At 35.1% G+C, this 17,709-nt stretch overlaps 2 protein-coding genes across 2 annotated transcripts in view; one reads left to right on the top strand and one right to left on the bottom strand.

The window, feature by feature from the left end:
* Positions 1-4,408: 4,408 nt before the first annotated feature.
* Positions 4,409-14,390, bottom strand: TSPAN19 (tetraspanin 19). The gene is made up of 9 exons (XM_052668875.1): positions 14,367-14,390; positions 13,218-13,310; positions 13,052-13,124; positions 11,962-12,092; positions 10,540-10,614; positions 8,633-8,743; positions 7,097-7,240; positions 5,738-5,821; positions 4,409-4,708 (listed from the first exon to the last, which is right to left on the bottom strand). The coding sequence occupies exons 1-9, from the start codon at positions 14,388-14,390 to the stop codon at positions 4,640-4,642; spliced, it is 804 nt and encodes a 267-aa protein (XP_052524835.1). The 3' UTR covers positions 4,409-4,639.
* Positions 14,391-16,829: 2,439 nt separating this feature from the next.
* Positions 16,830-17,709, top strand: part of LRRIQ1 (leucine rich repeats and IQ motif containing 1) — a 97,215-nt gene continuing 96,335 nt past the window's right edge. The window contains exon 1 of the mRNA XM_052669005.1: positions 16,830-16,988. Coding sequence (XP_052524965.1) covers positions 16,860-16,988 — 129 coding nt within the window. The 5' untranslated portion in view covers positions 16,830-16,859. The remainder of the gene's footprint in view (positions 16,989-17,709) is intronic.

Below are 17,709 nucleotides of genomic sequence, written 5' to 3'. Positions count from 1 at the left end.
AATTGGGGAGAAGTGGGAAATGTCTTACGAACCCTCCTCTTCCCATGGTCTTTGTAAATGCCTAATATTAAAAGTCTGCTCCTCCAAAGTCATCATGCCTTTTGCCCTTCTTCTGAGAGGGCCTTTAAGTTCTCCACACTTCCAGATAACTGATTGCATAGGAGTGGAACTGAATTTAGGTAGAAATATGTGTTTGGTACAATAATCCTACAATAGCTTTTACAAAGACGTGTGTGTTACAAATGATCTCTCTTGCAGTTTTAAGTTTAATTCACTTAATTTGAATGTACAGTTCAATATGTGCCCTCCTGCATGTTGTAATAATGAGTTGTGTTGTGCCTACAAAACATACAGACAAGGGAGCGCTTAGCAGTTGGAAACCTTTACTAATAAAAATTCCAAATAGCTGCAGCTAGACCAGATCCTGAGAGATGCAGTATTTCCAACTCCAGCCAAATCCAGGGCTCAAAAAATATGTGATTTGATCAATCTTCACAACCTTTTTTTAAAAAATGCAGTCTGTGCCTCCCTCCCACACTCAGTCTGTTTTTAAGCTTGTGTATCTTGCTGTAAACTTTTCTTTTCTGGCAGGATGAGTAAAAGTGAACCTTTAATTCACACATTATAATCTAGAACTTAACTTACATTTGACAAAGCAAAAAAACTAGCAATGCTCCAAGACTGTGGAAAGCTTCAATCAAACTAAAGCCAGTATGCAGAATGTGTTTACATATAAGAAAACACTATACGCTAATTGTACAGCCATTTTCTAGTAGTTCAAGATTTTGAAACTATCAGTGCATGTGAAAAATGTTGCTTTTTTAGAGATAGATGTATTTTAAAAGACTATTTAGGGAGCCCCAAACTCCAGCAATTCATAGAATAATTTTTCTGTGTTGGAGTGCTTTACATGGTTGATCAGAAATAAAACACTGATTCTTCGTCTTTAAAAAAAGATATAAATCAATATTAAAAAATATGTAAGTTAAGAAAAAAATAGTTTGTACTGGGAAAAAAAACATGAACATAAATTGTTTCCAAAGGAAAATCCATGATGGTAATGTAGCTAGGACTTCTTTTTTTCTTTTTTTTTTTTTTTAATTATTAAATATACAGATTACTGTGATTGACTTTACTATCATCAGACATAAATTCCGTAAGTTCTGTGATCAAAGCATGATGCAGAACTGTCTTTATGTGCATTTGGCAGGTAATTGAGGCTTAAGAACGTTCTTTAAAGAAAGAAATGTCATTTTCCATTCTGAAATATCATTAGAGCACCAGTATCATATATTAATGACACTAGATCTCCTAAAGAAATATAACATTTACTATATTTTTGGAATTCTAAATATTTTTATTAAGTATGAAAAATAGGATCTTGGTTAATGATTGTTCAAAGAGTAACTGCCTCAAAGAGAAACTGCCTCACTATAAAAAAGACAGCTATTGTCACCTTCTTAAAGTTACATTTTCAAGCTAGGTGTTCCTTTTTTATTTGTTTGTTGTTCCAACATCTAGTATTCTTCTATGATAAAGTATTTTTCAAGCTTTTCATCTCAGCCAAATTTTTGATCTATCTTGCTCTTTTGAGCTTATATCTTCAAAGACTTGGAAGCCATACCTTAAATTATCACATCTGTTCTAGACCAAATTGGTATTTAAAATATCTGGGCATGTTCTCTATAACTTTTGTACTGGAGTAGTTTATCTGCAGGGCTACAGAAGCTTCCAATTCAGAACACAGACCAGACATTCACTGAAGAACTGACATTGGCTTAAATTAGCTTTGGATACGTACCAAACACAAATTAGAGTTGTCCTGTGAGAACTGCATATTCCGTTCTCTTGGGAGCTGAGCAGTAAGTGGAAACAAGATAACTACAATTTTTATTTCTTTCACAATATGAACACAAATCAATCAGTTGGCATTCCCACCACTCTTTTTCTAGGACTGTCTAGCCATGTAGGCACATCATTTGTGCCTCCGTACCTTGTCCAGAAATATTTTGGGAGCCTGACTTCAATTACCACATGATTTCAAAGCACCTGCTTCATCAGTACCGGGCATCTAGTTTGTAACTCTGCCTCTATAAGAATTCAAGTTTGAACCAAGCAATAGAGTCACCCAAAGCCTCCCTAAAACCCCCAGAAAATCCCAGAAAAATTAGTCACCTTTTGTCTATGACTAACATTACGACTAAATTCGGTATAATACTGGCAGGATTCCAGCCCCACATATATATATGTATATATATATATACATATATATATATATATATAGAGAGAGAGAGAGAGAGAGAGAGAGAGGGAGAATACGTATAGTGTTCTAACAACTGGAGCATCCATTATACAGGTTGGAAAAAACAAATGTTCAGTTTTGCTCTCTTCCAGAGACTGAGACCACAAATCTCAAGACAGCATCCTAGTTCTGAGATCACGAGATGCTGAGTGAAAGCGGTCAGTGTCCTGGACCAGTCACTGCAGCTGAAACCGTGTTCATCCAGACACATAACGTGGTGGGGTGGATGCTGAGAAGGTAAGAGGGACATTCAGTTTTGCGTAGGAGTTAGAAAACTTTATGTACAAACTAAAATCCGAAGCCCTGAAACGTGTATGCATTTCATTCTTGACTAGCACTGGCCAATAACTACATAAAGAATATGGCACCAGAAATGATATAAACAGACTGCTTCTTTCTTTTTTCTTTTGGATTTTTTTTTTTTTGGATATTTTTAGATCAGACAGGGCTTTGAATTAGTTTCCAACAAAGCTGTATGTGTACAAGTGCCAACGCTCAGGCAGAACATGAAGACAACGAGGACAGTCTCTAGCAGCAGGGTGCTTTTAAGCCACATGAAAGACCACAGTCTGTGCCTCTTTTCTTTACCCACACATATTTGGAACTTATGCAGTTATTATTTCCCTCTGCACTCTCACATCATATATCCCTTTAGGGACATCTCCTAATTTTGGCCACACATCTTCTACGTTAGCTGAACTGTAATCACTCATTACCTTTCTGAGCTTTAATACAGTGACAGTTACAGTGAATTTTTTGCTGTGGCATAGACCACTGAAGCCCACTGTCTCTGAAAACTTTTCTCTGAAAATGTAGTGTTATATGGTTCAAATCTTCTGACTTAATATGTTCTAAAGTGTGGTATACATATAAGTCAAGTACATCATGGCTTTCTGGGGATCTCGTGTTTATTTTTCTGTCTTGTATAATACTTTAGCTCTCTGTGTCCTCTAGTGTCTACCTATCAGCACTGCACAAATTAGCATTTTCTTATCACAAAAATGAGGCTTAAACCCCTTTTTATACAATAGATTTTATTCTCTTCTCTTTCCAAGACTTCTTAGTAAATTCTGTACTAATAATGATGTTTCTATAATTACTCCTGTTATCAGCAGCAGCATGTATGGCAGTATGGCCAATCTTACACATTATTTTCATACATATGTCTGTTATCTATTTACTTATATGCTTGATTCAGCAACATTTTATGGTGAATGTTCATGAGAGGTCTATGATATGTATTGTTTAAGAAAATACACACACTGAAACACACTCTCCTCTTACTTGGACAAGCCAAGTTGTCACTGAAGACAATAGGAGCTGCTTCTATTCATGCTTAAATAATATTTGCATTAGGATAACATTTGGATTGTAGCCTACGGTGGAAAGATAATGTGAGATCACATAATTAACAATTGTTCTGTAACAAAGATACATTAGGAACAATTTTAGATTCCACAGCTGACTTTGTTTTCTGTATTCTTGACTACGTAACATTACAGTGGGATCAATTAATCAAGTTTAAATCATTTCAAGTTGTAGAAACTACAGACAAGTGAAACCAGGCTTATACTCAAACCAGAAAAATACAAGTATATGAAATCGTTCTAGAGGACACCATAATAAAATACCTACCCAGAAAAGGTAGGATGAATAAACTCTATGGGAGTAGCTTACTTTCTACATATTCATCCAGCCATTACTTTTCTGTATTTACCCAGATAATCCTGTTCTTTTTATCTTTTTAAAAGGAGAGGGTGAGAGGAGGTTTCCACAGGTAAAATTTTTACGTATAACCAACCAGTGAAGCAAGAATAGGTGTTTGTTTGATTTGGACATAACTTACTGCACTAATGAAGGAATATCCGAAGTTAACTGAATATGAGTACTTGTATATCTGCAGAAGCCACTTCATGCTTGCCAAAGTATTCTTTATTTCTGAAAATGTATTTCTTGGAGGGAAGGCTGTATCCCCTTGCCAACTTGACTCAATATCTTGGGAAGAACACACAGAGTTTTACCAATCAAGAGTTTACAAGAAAAGATTAGACGGCATACTAACACAGCTGAAGTTTTATTAACCATATAGTAAAAGATATACTACTTAACACTTTAAAACACAGAGTTTTGTAGCATATTGCTATATCTGTAACTATGATCAAATCAAAGCAAACTATCAAATCAACTATGATCAAATCAAATAATCAAATACATTAAAGCCCAAATGTTAATATCCCGGTGATTACAATACATACAGTGCAATGTGAACTTTTGTTTATTGTCACAGGAAGGAAACAGATCTTCTTGCATAACAGCAATGCCCAAATGAATTCATCATTAATTTGGCCAAATACTATTCCTTCTGATGTTCATAAATAGCTTCATGGATAACGTGATCACAAATACCTGAGGAAGGAGAAAGGACAGGCAAAAAACAACTCAGAAAACATTGATACTTACTCATGACTGAGTCAATCTGCCTGCTGATATATCTTTCTGCACTGTCATTCATATAAAGGAGAATGACTGAGAAATATTTCTGAAGACATAAGCTGCTCAAGCTTAGACTTGCTGTGTGACCTTGAATAAGTCAGTTAGGTCCATATTGCAGATGAATCTTGAAATCTATTTCAAGTGACAATAACTTAGTTAAGAGTTTCAATGCCCTATGAATCTTGGTAGCGTCCTTTGGAATAGACATAACAGTTCTTTCCTACCTGACAAGAAAGTGCTGTAAGCTATACTACATTGAAGATCACAACATACTCATATCCTGTGCTAATGAGTTATGTAGTCCATAGAGTGTTCTTACTATCTACTTTTGAAGGATGGTATTACATGCAGAAAAGACAAATTAGGTATAATTTTAATTCTTTTGATAAAAATAAACTAATCCCATTTTCAGCTTCGTGATTTAGATGCTACCAAAACTTCCTTCCACCTGCTTGATAGTGTTGAGTTTCAAGGTGTCAGTGGAATGAATGAATTCTTGTTATCATTATTCTTTTTTACCCAATAAAATTTTCATATAGATACATGGGGAGAGGGTTTATATGATTTTGTGATTTGTTTTAGCACTTTCATAGATTAGGTTCTGTACAAATTCAGAGCAAATTTGTAGCATATTGCTCTTCAGAATTTACATTTTCATAACAGTTTCCTGACTTTGTAAAGCAGTTTGTTTTCACAAGTCAGATCAAACATTTCCTTCAACAACCTTTGGGCACCAACATCTGTGGTGATGCTTCACTACGTGGAGGACAGCTAATAAACAGGGCTAGATTTTATTTCTAATGAAAATTGATGGAAAGCTTTATAAAATTTCTGAGAGCATGCCAAAGCCAAATAGCACTGAATTGATTTTTACCCTGAGCAGAATGTTTTTGGTTGTTTTTTTTCGTTTGTTTTTTGTTTTAAACTTAAAAGTGCTCTTACCTGTGTAATTAGCAGACTGATATTAATTCCATTTAAGATCAAAACATTATTTTCAAAGCATGTATCTAAATATTCTTCACAACCCTAAAAGAAGTACAGATGAATATATTTCAAGAAAAATCATTTTGACTATTCAATTCAGATTGCATATTTATAGCATGCTGTTAGAATATATGGAATACAACTTTCTGCATTCCAAGATAGGATATTTACTTACCAGAAATCAAATACTGATGTGTACTGCACATCTAATGATCTATGCCAAGCAGATTGTAAATCTGATATTTTTGTATGGAAGCGTACCAGAGTCTGTAACTTAATCAAAACGACGCTGCCGTTTGTATAAATGAGAGATCACTTTACCAGTACAGGAAAGAATATTTTCAAGTTTTCAGTGATTCTCACGTTTGCATCCTGATGTATATTTTTCAGATTACAGTCTATGATTATTATAATGCTGATTTTAAGAATATGTTAATTATTATAAAGCTTAAAATAACTATAAACATAATAAAACATAAATAAATAAATAAATAAATTTCTATTCTTTGAAGTGATGATTTGATGACAAGTAACAGATTAAAATTCCAATCTGAAAAAAGGAAGAGAATACCAGATGTCATTTGACAACATCCTTTCTATTTTCAGTGTTGAATTGCCTACTGAATTATTATTCGCATTAGGCAGTCCTCTTAACACAAGATAATTTTCAGAAGAAAATATTATGTATTTTTTTGCTTCAGATATATTTTATCAGGTGGCAAGTTGGTCCCTTTATATTAAGATATGTAGATGTTAACAAACTGCCCTTGAGCAACATTCCAATATCTTGCTCTTATTCTGTGCTGAAGATACTTTGGAAATGAATAACTTAAACAGGTGAAGTAATTGCTGTCATTCTATAAATATAGGATTATAGATAATATATATAAATAATATAAATAATATATATAATATATATTATATATATAAGATATAATATATAAAAAATAGGAATAGTAATTACAAGCAGTACAATACTTTTCATATACCGACACTTCTCATTATCATTATTGATCTTCAGAGCACAGATTATGGAATGCCAAGATGCTTACTACATCACAAATCATTATTAAATATCCACGTGATATTGATTCTCTGATATTTGCACTCTTGTTTTCAAGTATCTGCCTACATGACTGACATCTAAAGAGTAAAAAAAACAAGGCTTCAGGGTGACAAGTGACAAATTAATGATTATTATTAATATTTTCATATTTGCAAGGCAAGTCTTGATGAAAAACATGCTTTGAATATTTTTTCCGAAGTCCATTTAGTAGCAAAATTTATATCCTGCAAGGTACTTTTAAAATTTCTTACCATAGTATATGTTGAATTCCTTGGGATATGACAAAACCATTTCTTCAGGCTAGATTTTGTGCATGAACATGGGACCTGAGCATGGTTTTCCTTGTTTTTATTCTTTTCCCACTGTATGACATTGTATCTTCCACAGCATTCCATCTGAAAGAAAAGTGCTATAACTTGTAACTCCAATACTTAAATAGTCTGTCTTGCAGGGGAATTTTACCTCAATCAATGTCAGTGATTTGATTTAGACAATTAAATTAGATAGCTTTCCTCTATATCCATAAAAGAGAAGTTTCTGCAGAGGATAATTCAACCTTGTGTACTTATAATTTACAAGGACATGCACTGGATATTTGGAGGCTTAAAAAGGATGTGTTCTTTATAGTTTTGTAAGGAATGTTCTTTTAAATTTGAAATGATTTTAGAACAAAAGCAAATAAAAATATTTTGAATATTAAAATTTAACAATTATCATTAACTGCACTTTATGATGCTAATGACTAATTCACTATAGAAATTGTGTGCAAGCAGTTAGTAAGGATGTGCTCAACATGAATTCCAAAGGAAAACATGAATGCTTTCCCTAATTAATGTAGTAAATGCAGACATATTTTATAAAACATGTTAAAAAAATAAACATTGCTTTCCTTCAACATAGGAACTTAAAAAATACAGATTTTTGAAAAGTTTTTTTTTTTCCCTTTGCCCATTCTAGAGTCATATCTGCAAAACTTACTTTTTTTTTTAACAGAAGATCTTTAGAACATCTCCCTGTTTCAACCTGTGATTTCATGGAATTGACCTTGACATTTAGGAAATTCCAGAAATTTTTCACTCTGAATTATGGTGAAATTTCAAAAATGTCTATGCTTTCACTGTTGATTTTGTTTGTTTGCTGTGGAATTGTCATATTTTGTCTTAGAGGTTGCTAAACAAAAATATCTAATGTTAGTGTTTTGAAGAGTTAGCACAGAATATGGTATTCATGGTTCGGCCAGAAACTTTGGTAACAATTTCCAAAACAACTGATCTCACATACATTCTTCAAAGGACTTCTCCAAAAAGGAAATTACATATTTGCAGACAACAAAAATGATTAACAAATTAATTTGAGACTTTAAGCATTATTTCTGAAAAAGGCTTGCTGCAGTATTTATTCAAATGCCTTCACAGTAGGAGCTCTGACTTGACCTGATAGTCTTGCTACTTGCCAATTGTACATGTTAGCATTCAGACATATGCAGATCAAGTGTCTTCTGATATCACACACTGTTGAATACATTAGGGCGCTCATATTTTCTTCAGCTGCAATAAACTTCTGTAACAGGAACAGCATCCATTCCTAAATGCATAGACAAGTGTGCCGAACAGCTAATCTCAACCATGCCCATGTAAGTTAAGGAATCTACACACACACACACACACACACACACACACACACACACACACACTTACCCCAATAGATATCAGTAGCAGATCCTAAAAAGGTAATCATTTATTAAAGGAGTTATTTTATACTTAAGTTCTGATTTGGGTTTTCCTTACATTCTGCTGCATAGCATTCAGAATATTCCACACAGGTTCCTTCTCAGCCAGACTCTTATTCCCATAGTCAGAAATAACTTCATCAATTCTGTTGTTCCACTGATGGTAGACCTGTCAGTAAATGAATGTGTAGAGCATTTGGTACGTGCTTATACAGATAACAGTGTGAATGGATTGTATAATCCTTGACCTTTTATTGATATTCAGAAGTTGACAATGGTCACTTGCAAGCAATGTGTTTGCTAAATACGATCTGAACCATATCATAGCTATTGAACTCGTAGTAAAGCTGAAAGCAGGAAAAAAGAAGAGACTAAAGCACAAACGTAGCATAGGCAGGCAGAAGTTGCTTAGCCCAGATACTGTCAGATGAGCCAGATAACATAGTTTAGATGCACCTTAGCTGTCCTGAAATAGAAAATCCCACCCGTTATTCTTGTTAGTAAGCACAGCACCTTACAATAATAATAATAAACAAACAAAAAACAACAAATTTGATGCAAACATGCATAAACGCCGCACTCTTTGGCTAGGATATGTATTGCTTTGGGCTAGAGTTGTTAGCAGCTTGAACCTAGATCAGGGATCTTGACAGAACTTCTTAAAATATACCTTCAACAGCAACTGAAACAGACAAGCTGATCACAGAGTATTACAGGGAATACATGGATATGAGAACTCCTAGCCCCCTGAAAGTTTTGATTAAAAAATGAAGCAAAACAAAACAACAGCAACAAAAAAAGCCTTCTTCAACTTAATTCAGTTGCCATTGCTGTTCGAATAACAAAGTTCAAAAGCTTGCACAGTGAATGACAAATTACTACAATTTAATATATTTCAGCAGTACTTTAATTAAGGTTGAGATCAAGTGAAATTACAAGTGAAATTTAACTGCAGTCTTTCAACCATTTTTTCAGAAAAAATAATTAACTCCAGAATGCATCATTCAGTTCAAATCTTGCAATATATAGAACCAGAATATAAAACGGAGTACTTTATCATTATAAATAACATTTTTAAAATAAATCTTGATGATACAAATTGACTTTGATGGAGTAAAACTACTTTATTTGTGCTGTGCTGAACAGCAGCAGGCTTTGAAGAACCTTATAATGTTTATGAGGCAAGTGTCATGGGAGTTTTCTCAAACAACAGATTTTGGAATTGTGGAATAGGGAAGAAGCAGGATCTTTAGGCATTTCGAACAGAGTGCCTTCTGCACAGTACTTTGAGGGGTTCTCAAGCTATTGGAATCACTATTTATAGAGAAATAAACATTGGACAGTTATTACATAAAGTTTTAAGACAGTACAATTACTAGTGATAACAACTATGTTTGTATTTATCATAGAATCCTGTTTTTAAAAGCATTATGAATATCCATACAATTGGTCTCTACTCGGATTTAAAAAACAGGCTCAAATAATAAAACTGGTAATTCATGAGTATACATTAAGTGCCACGATACAAATGACTTCTACTATCAATGGCACAGTAGACTGCTATTACTACCCATAAGAAAAGACTGTCATCTAATGTTTTCTCCTATGTCTTCTGAAGTCCAGGAAAGGGGGACCTTTCAGGTCATCTTTCAAAATAATAAAAAGAGTATAATAGAAATAAGCTGTCCCTGTGTCACTGTTGATTCTACATGGCTGAACAAAAAGAGAACGTTTTGCTGAAATACAGAAGAAGATAAATTGGAAATTTCTCTTAACAATCATTTAACCATGCTGAAGTCTTTAAATTCAAATGCTCTGTTGTGCCTGGTCAACATATAGAACACTGAAGCCCAAACAAATAGTGATATATCTGCAGTGAGAACTATTAGATTTTTTTTTTTTAATTGACTGCAAGAAAGTATTTTGTAATTAATAGCAGTCCCATGTAATAATTTATTTACTTACCACTTCTTTCTTCAAAAATATCAGTGCTGACATGGCAATCTGGGTGAAAAACACCAGGACTTGAAAACACACATACTGAAAAAAAATTACAGATTATTAATAAACACAATATTGAATAAGCAAGTGTCTTAGTTTCAGCTGGGCTGGAATTGTTTTCTTTACTACTTGATATGATGCTGTGTTTTGGTTCTAGTAGGAAAAAAAATGTTGATAACACATTTGTATGTATTTATAGCTGATGCTTACAGATGAGCTAAGCAATGTTGTACAGAGGCAATGCTATTCTCAGTGAAAGGCCCAAGGAGCAGCTGGGATGGAACAGAATTAGGACAGCTGACTTGAACTAGCCAAAAGGATATTCTGCACCATATGACATCATGCAGAAGGAGTTTTGAAGGGAGTAAGAGTTCATCTCATTCTCTTGTGCTGCTCAGGGGCTAGCAGGGCATCGCTTAGGGAGTGGTGAGCAATTGCTTGTGTATCACTTGTTATACACATTTATATAAATTAATAAATATACAGACATATATCTTTGTCATAATTATTATCCTTTCATTCTCTCTATCTTAGTAAATAGCTTTATCTCAACCTACAAATTCTACTTTATTTTTTTATTCTCTAACCCATTCTACTGGGAAGGGGGGAATGAGCAAACAACTGTTTGGTGCTTAGTTTGGTGCCGGCTTAAACCACAGTACCAAGTAATATAATAGATTATTCCAGAAGCCCCTATATATTACCCTTCATGACTACTATTTATATTTTTTGTAATAAGAAATATTCTTTTCCAGGAGGCCCTAAGAAAATGACATCATAGTCACTTTTAACATTAGATCAGACTTCAGGCAATGCACAACTCAACTGGCCTCATTCAGGGCCAGTGTGAAAGCCGTAACTTTCAGGGAAGGTAAAATAAAAGCTGACCACAAATAGTTGTGCTCCATTGAAGAAAACTCTTGTTTCATTATTTCCTCTCTCAGTTCTTACCATGAGACCTGGAAGTCTCACTCTTAGGTAAGAACTCCTTTGACTAGAAGATGCAGAAAAGAACAAAGATAGTTCATGAATTTTGTTCATTTGCACTGGGAAAAAATTTTCGTCCACATTGCCTAATTTTCATACAACTTCAAGAAAGCTAGAAACAAGACATTTCTTTATCATCATCTAATAAGCTGTCAAGCAAACACTAAGTAAGTATGATAATAGCCAGAAAGAAGTAGAAAGAAGATTCTTGCACTCCTCACATCTCTCTGCTTACTGATACATTTATACAGAAGTCTTCAGCTTTGTTCAGATTTCACTAAAACTAAGACTTTATCTAACAAGATCTGCTTTTTAAATACAACATCAAGACAGGAGCACTCTGGTTTCACCCACATTTTCAAATAGGTTAATAACATCTGGAGTCTGATTTACACTTACTGTAACTAGTAGGCATCTGATTTTCTTAACTTTTCCAAGGAATCCCACGACAGATGTAAAAATAATAAGAGATCCAACTCCAAGTAACATAAAAGAAACACACACTACCAGTTGGTTCTCACCTGAAGAAACTGCATATACGTTGTGTTACTTCTTTTTATTCAAGACTTCCACTTCCACAAAGCGTAATCAAGGAAAAAAATATATCAAAAACAAATCAAACCAACAAACCACTAAACCCTTTCAATGCCATTATTGAAAAGATGTAAACAGTAGAATGATAAAAGGACATTCTTATTGCAATTAGTCACGGAAGACAAAAGATGCATTTCATAAATTCAGATGATGGCAACATATGAGACATGAGCAGAACATACACGGCTAAACAATGTGAACAATTGTTCTCCAAAAGTTAGTAATGCATGTGCAAATTCTGTGTGAATACGAATAGAGTTCTTCCAGATGCAAATTCAATGCAGTCCTCCCTCTTTGTGACTGGCAACTGTCCCCTTTCCCTTTTAATCATTTTTGCCCAGACATAGAATCTAGCAGGAGGTTGTCGTTACTTCCATCTCAAGTGCTTTATCTCTGAAGTTCCTTACTGGATGGGTGAACTGGTACTCCTCAGCAGAGCTGAGAAAAACTATTCCTTATGAGCATGGCTGTTGTCATGCAACTCAAACAAAGCACAAGTGCCAGCTGGCATTTCTTCCGCCAAATACCCAGTTAAATGATCTATAATCTTGCCAAACGCATGCCAAATGTGTTCTGATAAATTATATTTTAAAATATTGATAAATCTGGTTTATATTTCAATAATTCTTCTACAGGCCACACACCAAGTTAAATAAATAAATTTTATAAATTGTAATCATAAATAAATTTTACATGTACTGATATATGCTGTATTTTATCCTCTTTTGAGGATATTTATCCTCTTTTGAAAATCATATTGATGGAAAACATACCCAAAAGAAAAATAACCTATGCATTTCAATTCAACACCGCCACCTTGTGAAAAAGTAGCTGCGTTTGTTCATTTACCTTACAAACATTTCAATCAAACAAGTGAAAATCTATTTATACTTACATAATACACAAAATAAATTATTCCTGTCAAATAAAAGCCACAAACCAAATGTCAAAAGCGTAACACCCAGAACCTGGAAAAGAAGGATTATTGTTTTCACTTAAATTATTTTTAACAATTAATTTTAAGTTGATAAACAGGAAAGAAGAAAACTTTTTTTTTTTACCAAGAAAATTCCATTGAAGACAGTAAAGGTTATTTTCCATGTTACTAATTTATATCTTATTTTCTTTGTTCTGTTTTCTGTTTTGAATTGCAGCTGAAAGTATAAGAACATATTTAGTCCATATGAAACAGATATCTATCAATATTTAGGTGATTTATTTCTTTCAAATCAAATTTAGACAGTCACCTGATGTTGAACAAAAGCTGGAACAGCAGATGCATCAACAAGGTGGATGGTTTCAATTGCCACTAACATTGTATTTTACACGTTTATATATATATATACACATACACACTTTAACCTTTTTTTCCTCTTAACTGCTCAAGACATTTGGAGGCAGCATGTATGTAAGAATACTAAGATTGCAGAAATGGCAAGAATTACATAGTCTCTCACTCCTTTGTCCCTAAACTGCTAAAAACAATTTGTTTACAAATTCTTAACATTTCTAGCTGAAATGAAGGAGAATCATAACAAAAATACAAGCTCCCTCCATCTACACAACTTAAATCAAGTGGGTTCGTTTTTGAAATGGTACATACAGATCAGTGATTTCAGTGAGATCCAGCACACAGCTCTAACAAAACCATGAGAGCTGTCAAATGGTGTTAACAACTCTCATGTCCTGAAACCAGAGTATGCTTTTCACTTTTGAAGTTAATCTCCCAGTCATTCCCACTTAGTCCTTATCTTTGTGAGCTTTTTTGTTATTGTGGAATGTAATGGGACGTGAAGAGCTCAACTTATTTCAAAATAAGCTAAACCAAGAGATGCACTCTGTCAACAATAGTATAAGGGCTCTCAGTGGAAGGACAAGCCCAGATGCTAAGCAAATCAACTACCCTTGAATAGATGTGGTGTGCAGTAGGTCCTGAAAACCAACTGTATCACTGTACCAATTAGATTAGTATGCTACAGCACTTGCAAACATAAACAAAAGCTTAATAAAGTAACATTAGCACTGATGTTTTGAGCATGCTTTAGTGTATTTCAGCAGGTAAGTCTCTTAGCACTGTAAAGGATCTGATCCGAGGCTTTGCTTTTATGTATCAGCATTACTACTATCATTATTAGATACCCTACGGGTCTATCAAGATTCTTCCATTGAGAGAAACTCATATGTTTGCCCCCCCAGTGGTTCCCTTTCACCTGTCTTGTATTTTCCGTAAACATACTCCAGCATTCCGGTCTGCCTGGATTGGTGATATAAGTTGGAGAAAGTCCAAGAGCAAGGTTAAAAGATGGTGGCTTCTACAAGAGCAGCCTATTGCAATTGTCCCTACCTTTCCCTTGTAAGGCAGACAAGCATACAAATGTGTACAGACTCACGCACATAGCCAGCATGTGCATACTCTTCAGAAAGTGTTTTTAAATCCAAAGGGATGTTTTTTAAAAGGAATTGTATGTGGTACTCATCTTTTGTCAGAATTACTACAGATTAGTTACATCCTCCACCATTTGTAAAATAGAAGAAAATGATAAAGATGAAGCATTTATGATCAAAATCTATCTTGCATTAATAAGAACTTATTTTACACACAAAAATACATGTTACATACGTATCAAATTTACTGATGAAAAGATTCAGCAAACACCAGTTTTTTATTTCTTATACTCCTGTTATCTGAATTATAAAAATATAATTGCTGAATTGCAGAATGAAGAAAGCTAAATCCTTCTCAAACGAGCTCTGAAATGGACTTGGGTCTATAATGCATTGTGTAAACTTCAAAACTCTTACCAGATAAATTAGATAAATGCTTTTGCACTTTCCCTGGAGAAGATCCACTGCTTTTAAGAGCAATTGAATTTCATCAGAATTGTCAAAGCTGAAATGTATTAAACCACTGATTTTATGTATTGTTTTTATTTAAAAGAACAAAAAAAAAGCCTTAAAAGGTTGCAAATTTCACTTGAACTCTGGCATCAAAAATGGTTTTGTTGTAATCATAGAATCGTTTGGGTTGGAAGAGACCCTTAAGATCATCTAGTCTCAACCCCTCTACTATAGGCAGGGATACCTATAGAACAGGTTACTCTAATAATTATATAGTTGCAATGCTTTGTTTTGAAGCATTTTAACAGTGATTCAATTTCTCTTTAATCACTTATGTGGCAAATATTGTCTTTACAAAACAATATTCATTTTACATTTAACGGCTACAAGAAAATCGTTAGCTGCTCTGAGTATTTCTGTCTTACCTGAGAGAATACAATCTTATAATGATGTTTCCTCCTTATGTGCATCTTAACCACACGTTTACGTTTCTGTTGACCATCCCTTACTTCCTGGTTACAGAAGGCATGCGGACAGATAGTTCTTTTTTCCTGGCAAAGCTGTTTGCTGAATGCAGACGCAGTGTCTTGTGATTCCATCACCATGACGACAGTTTATTTCGCATTAAAAAATTTGTACCAAAGCCTGAATTCAGCTCAGTGCTTGAACACTGTAACACAACCATACTGAGACGTTCGCTGGCTGCATGACCCTGCAAAAAGTTAGATTGTGGATTTCAAATGGACACATTTTCATACTATTAAGATTTGAGCGCCTTACCGATTGGTAACATCTGCAAGAAAACGCAAAGCAGTTGCCCTTGAGTCCAGTATCTCAAGCTTAATCAGCATATGTCTTACAGTCTATTTCAAAGATGCTGGGAGACAAAAACAAAACCAAACCAAACAAAAAAAACACCCAACCCCCCCAAAAATAAACAAAACAAACAAACAAAACAAACCACCCCTCTGTGCCTCCTGTGAATGGCAGACCCTCCTCAGTACCCAGAACATTTTCCATGCAAACCCTGCCTGTCTCCACCGGCCAGCTCTCACTGTCAGGCTATAGGCATCCCTGCACTCCTCGTCAGGTCTTCAAGGATCACCTAACGTTAAACCTATACCATCTGCACTCTCCCTGTCTCCCTAATTACTGCTGCCTGACTGAATGACGCGAACTCCTTCCATGTTAGGATAGGCTAATTTCCAGCCCTTCCCATTACCCTTCCAATAGGCACCACTCCCCCGCCGCGAGGCGCGCCCTCCAGCCCGGCGCCTGAGCGTCCTGTTGCCATGGTGACGCTCTCGACGCGGTGGAGGCTCGCCCTCCGTTCCCGGGGGACTACCCGACAGCGGTTAGTGGATGGAGGCTTTCAAGGCGGAGGGGCTGTCCGTTCTTCTCTGCGGCCAGTAGGAGAGGTGAGTAGCTGCTCGGAGCTTGGAGCAACTACCCGGAGGGGGCGGGCTGCAGCCCCCCAACGCGCAGAGAGCAGTCGCAGGGAGATGCCCTTCCGCGGTGCCCTCTGGAAGGAGTGTTTTTTATCAACGTACCCCATGCCTTGCTCCGAGAGGAAAGACGGGAGGGAAGGAGGGTGCTCTCTCCCTGCGAAAGAGCGGCTGTGAACTGCTTCTCTGTCCCTGGATTGTGTGAGGAGATGGGTAAACATTTTTCTACCTGTTGCTTGCTTCTTCTGTAGTCTGAAGTGTTTAGAGCAAACTTCTGCTGCTCCTTCTGAAATGTAAAGCCAGCTGTTCAGTATTTATATATTTAGCTCACACTAAATGAGCACACCTTATTTTGGCTGACGTGGTAGTGATTTTTCTTTGTGTAGCTTTGAAAGCAGGTACGACTCTACAGGAAGTAGAATGTCAGAAGATATCGAAGAAATTGAAAAAGAAATAGAAAGTGAATTAAGTAGAATCAGTGTTTCTTCCTTCGAAGCAGATGAACCTGACACAGTGGTACCAGAGGAATCTGTGAGTGACACCGAGTCAGTAAGTGTTCAGATGGCTCGTACTGCTTTTACCTGTGATTAAAAGTTGTACGGGATCTATAGGATATTCAAGTAGATGATCTCATATCTATAGGATATTAGTGTAGTTGGTCATTCAAGACCATTCATCATATAAATTTGATACAAACGGTGATTAACCAAGGTCTATGGTGATTGACCATCAGTGGTGATTGTTTATGCGCTCACATGTTAAAAAATGCAGCACTCTTTACAACAATTTACACATCTAGAAAAGGCAGACCATTTTCCCTAATCTTTGAGAAGATGATATTTTGAGTAGGAAATGTCTATATGGGAAAATAAGTTGAAACATCAGATGTACGTACATACCTAAAATGTTTATTGCACCAAAATTAAAATTAATTTTGCTTCTGAAGGAGTTGTAACATCCTTATGGAAAAGATTCTGTGCATTGTATGTTTTAGCTTTTTTTTTTTAATTTTAATTTTTTAATTTTTGTCTCAACTCTTAATTTCTTTATCTGTGACAGTTACAAAGGAAATATTAATTAAAGCATTTCTGAAGTTTTCAGAGGATAAGCTACTAAAATGTGTAATTTAATAAATGTAAAATTTAATTAAAGTGTAAGAATGATCATTATTAATTGTTCAGTGGATGATAAGACAGTGGGAACAGTGAGAATTCCCAGCACAAAAACTGTGAATAATTTTGGTAGCAAGTGCTACTAAATTTCCATTGGT

The sequence above is a fragment of the Tympanuchus pallidicinctus genome, unplaced genomic scaffold, assembly GCF_026119805.1.
Source record: "Tympanuchus pallidicinctus isolate F22 unplaced genomic scaffold, pur_lepc_1.0 scaffold8, whole genome shotgun sequence".
Taxonomy (NCBI): domain Eukaryota; kingdom Metazoa; phylum Chordata; class Aves; order Galliformes; family Phasianidae; genus Tympanuchus; species Tympanuchus pallidicinctus.
The sequence above is the reverse complement of the archived record's forward strand: the minus strand, read 5'-3'. Positions and strand labels throughout refer to the sequence as shown.

Excerpts from the sequence above, each read along its gene's own strand:
- TSPAN19 (XM_052668875.1), bottom strand. The coding sequence starts at position 14,390 with ATGTTTACGGAAAATACAAGACAG. Across the intron at positions 10,615-11,961 it reads TCAGATGCCTACTAGTTACA|TATGTGTGTTTTCAAGTCCT; the intron begins GTAAGTGTAAAT and ends ATTTTTTTTCAG. Across the intron at positions 4,709-5,737 it reads TCAGTCTGCTAATTACACAG|GTATTTGTGATCACGTTATC; the intron begins GTAAGAGCACTT and ends CTCCTTCCTCAG.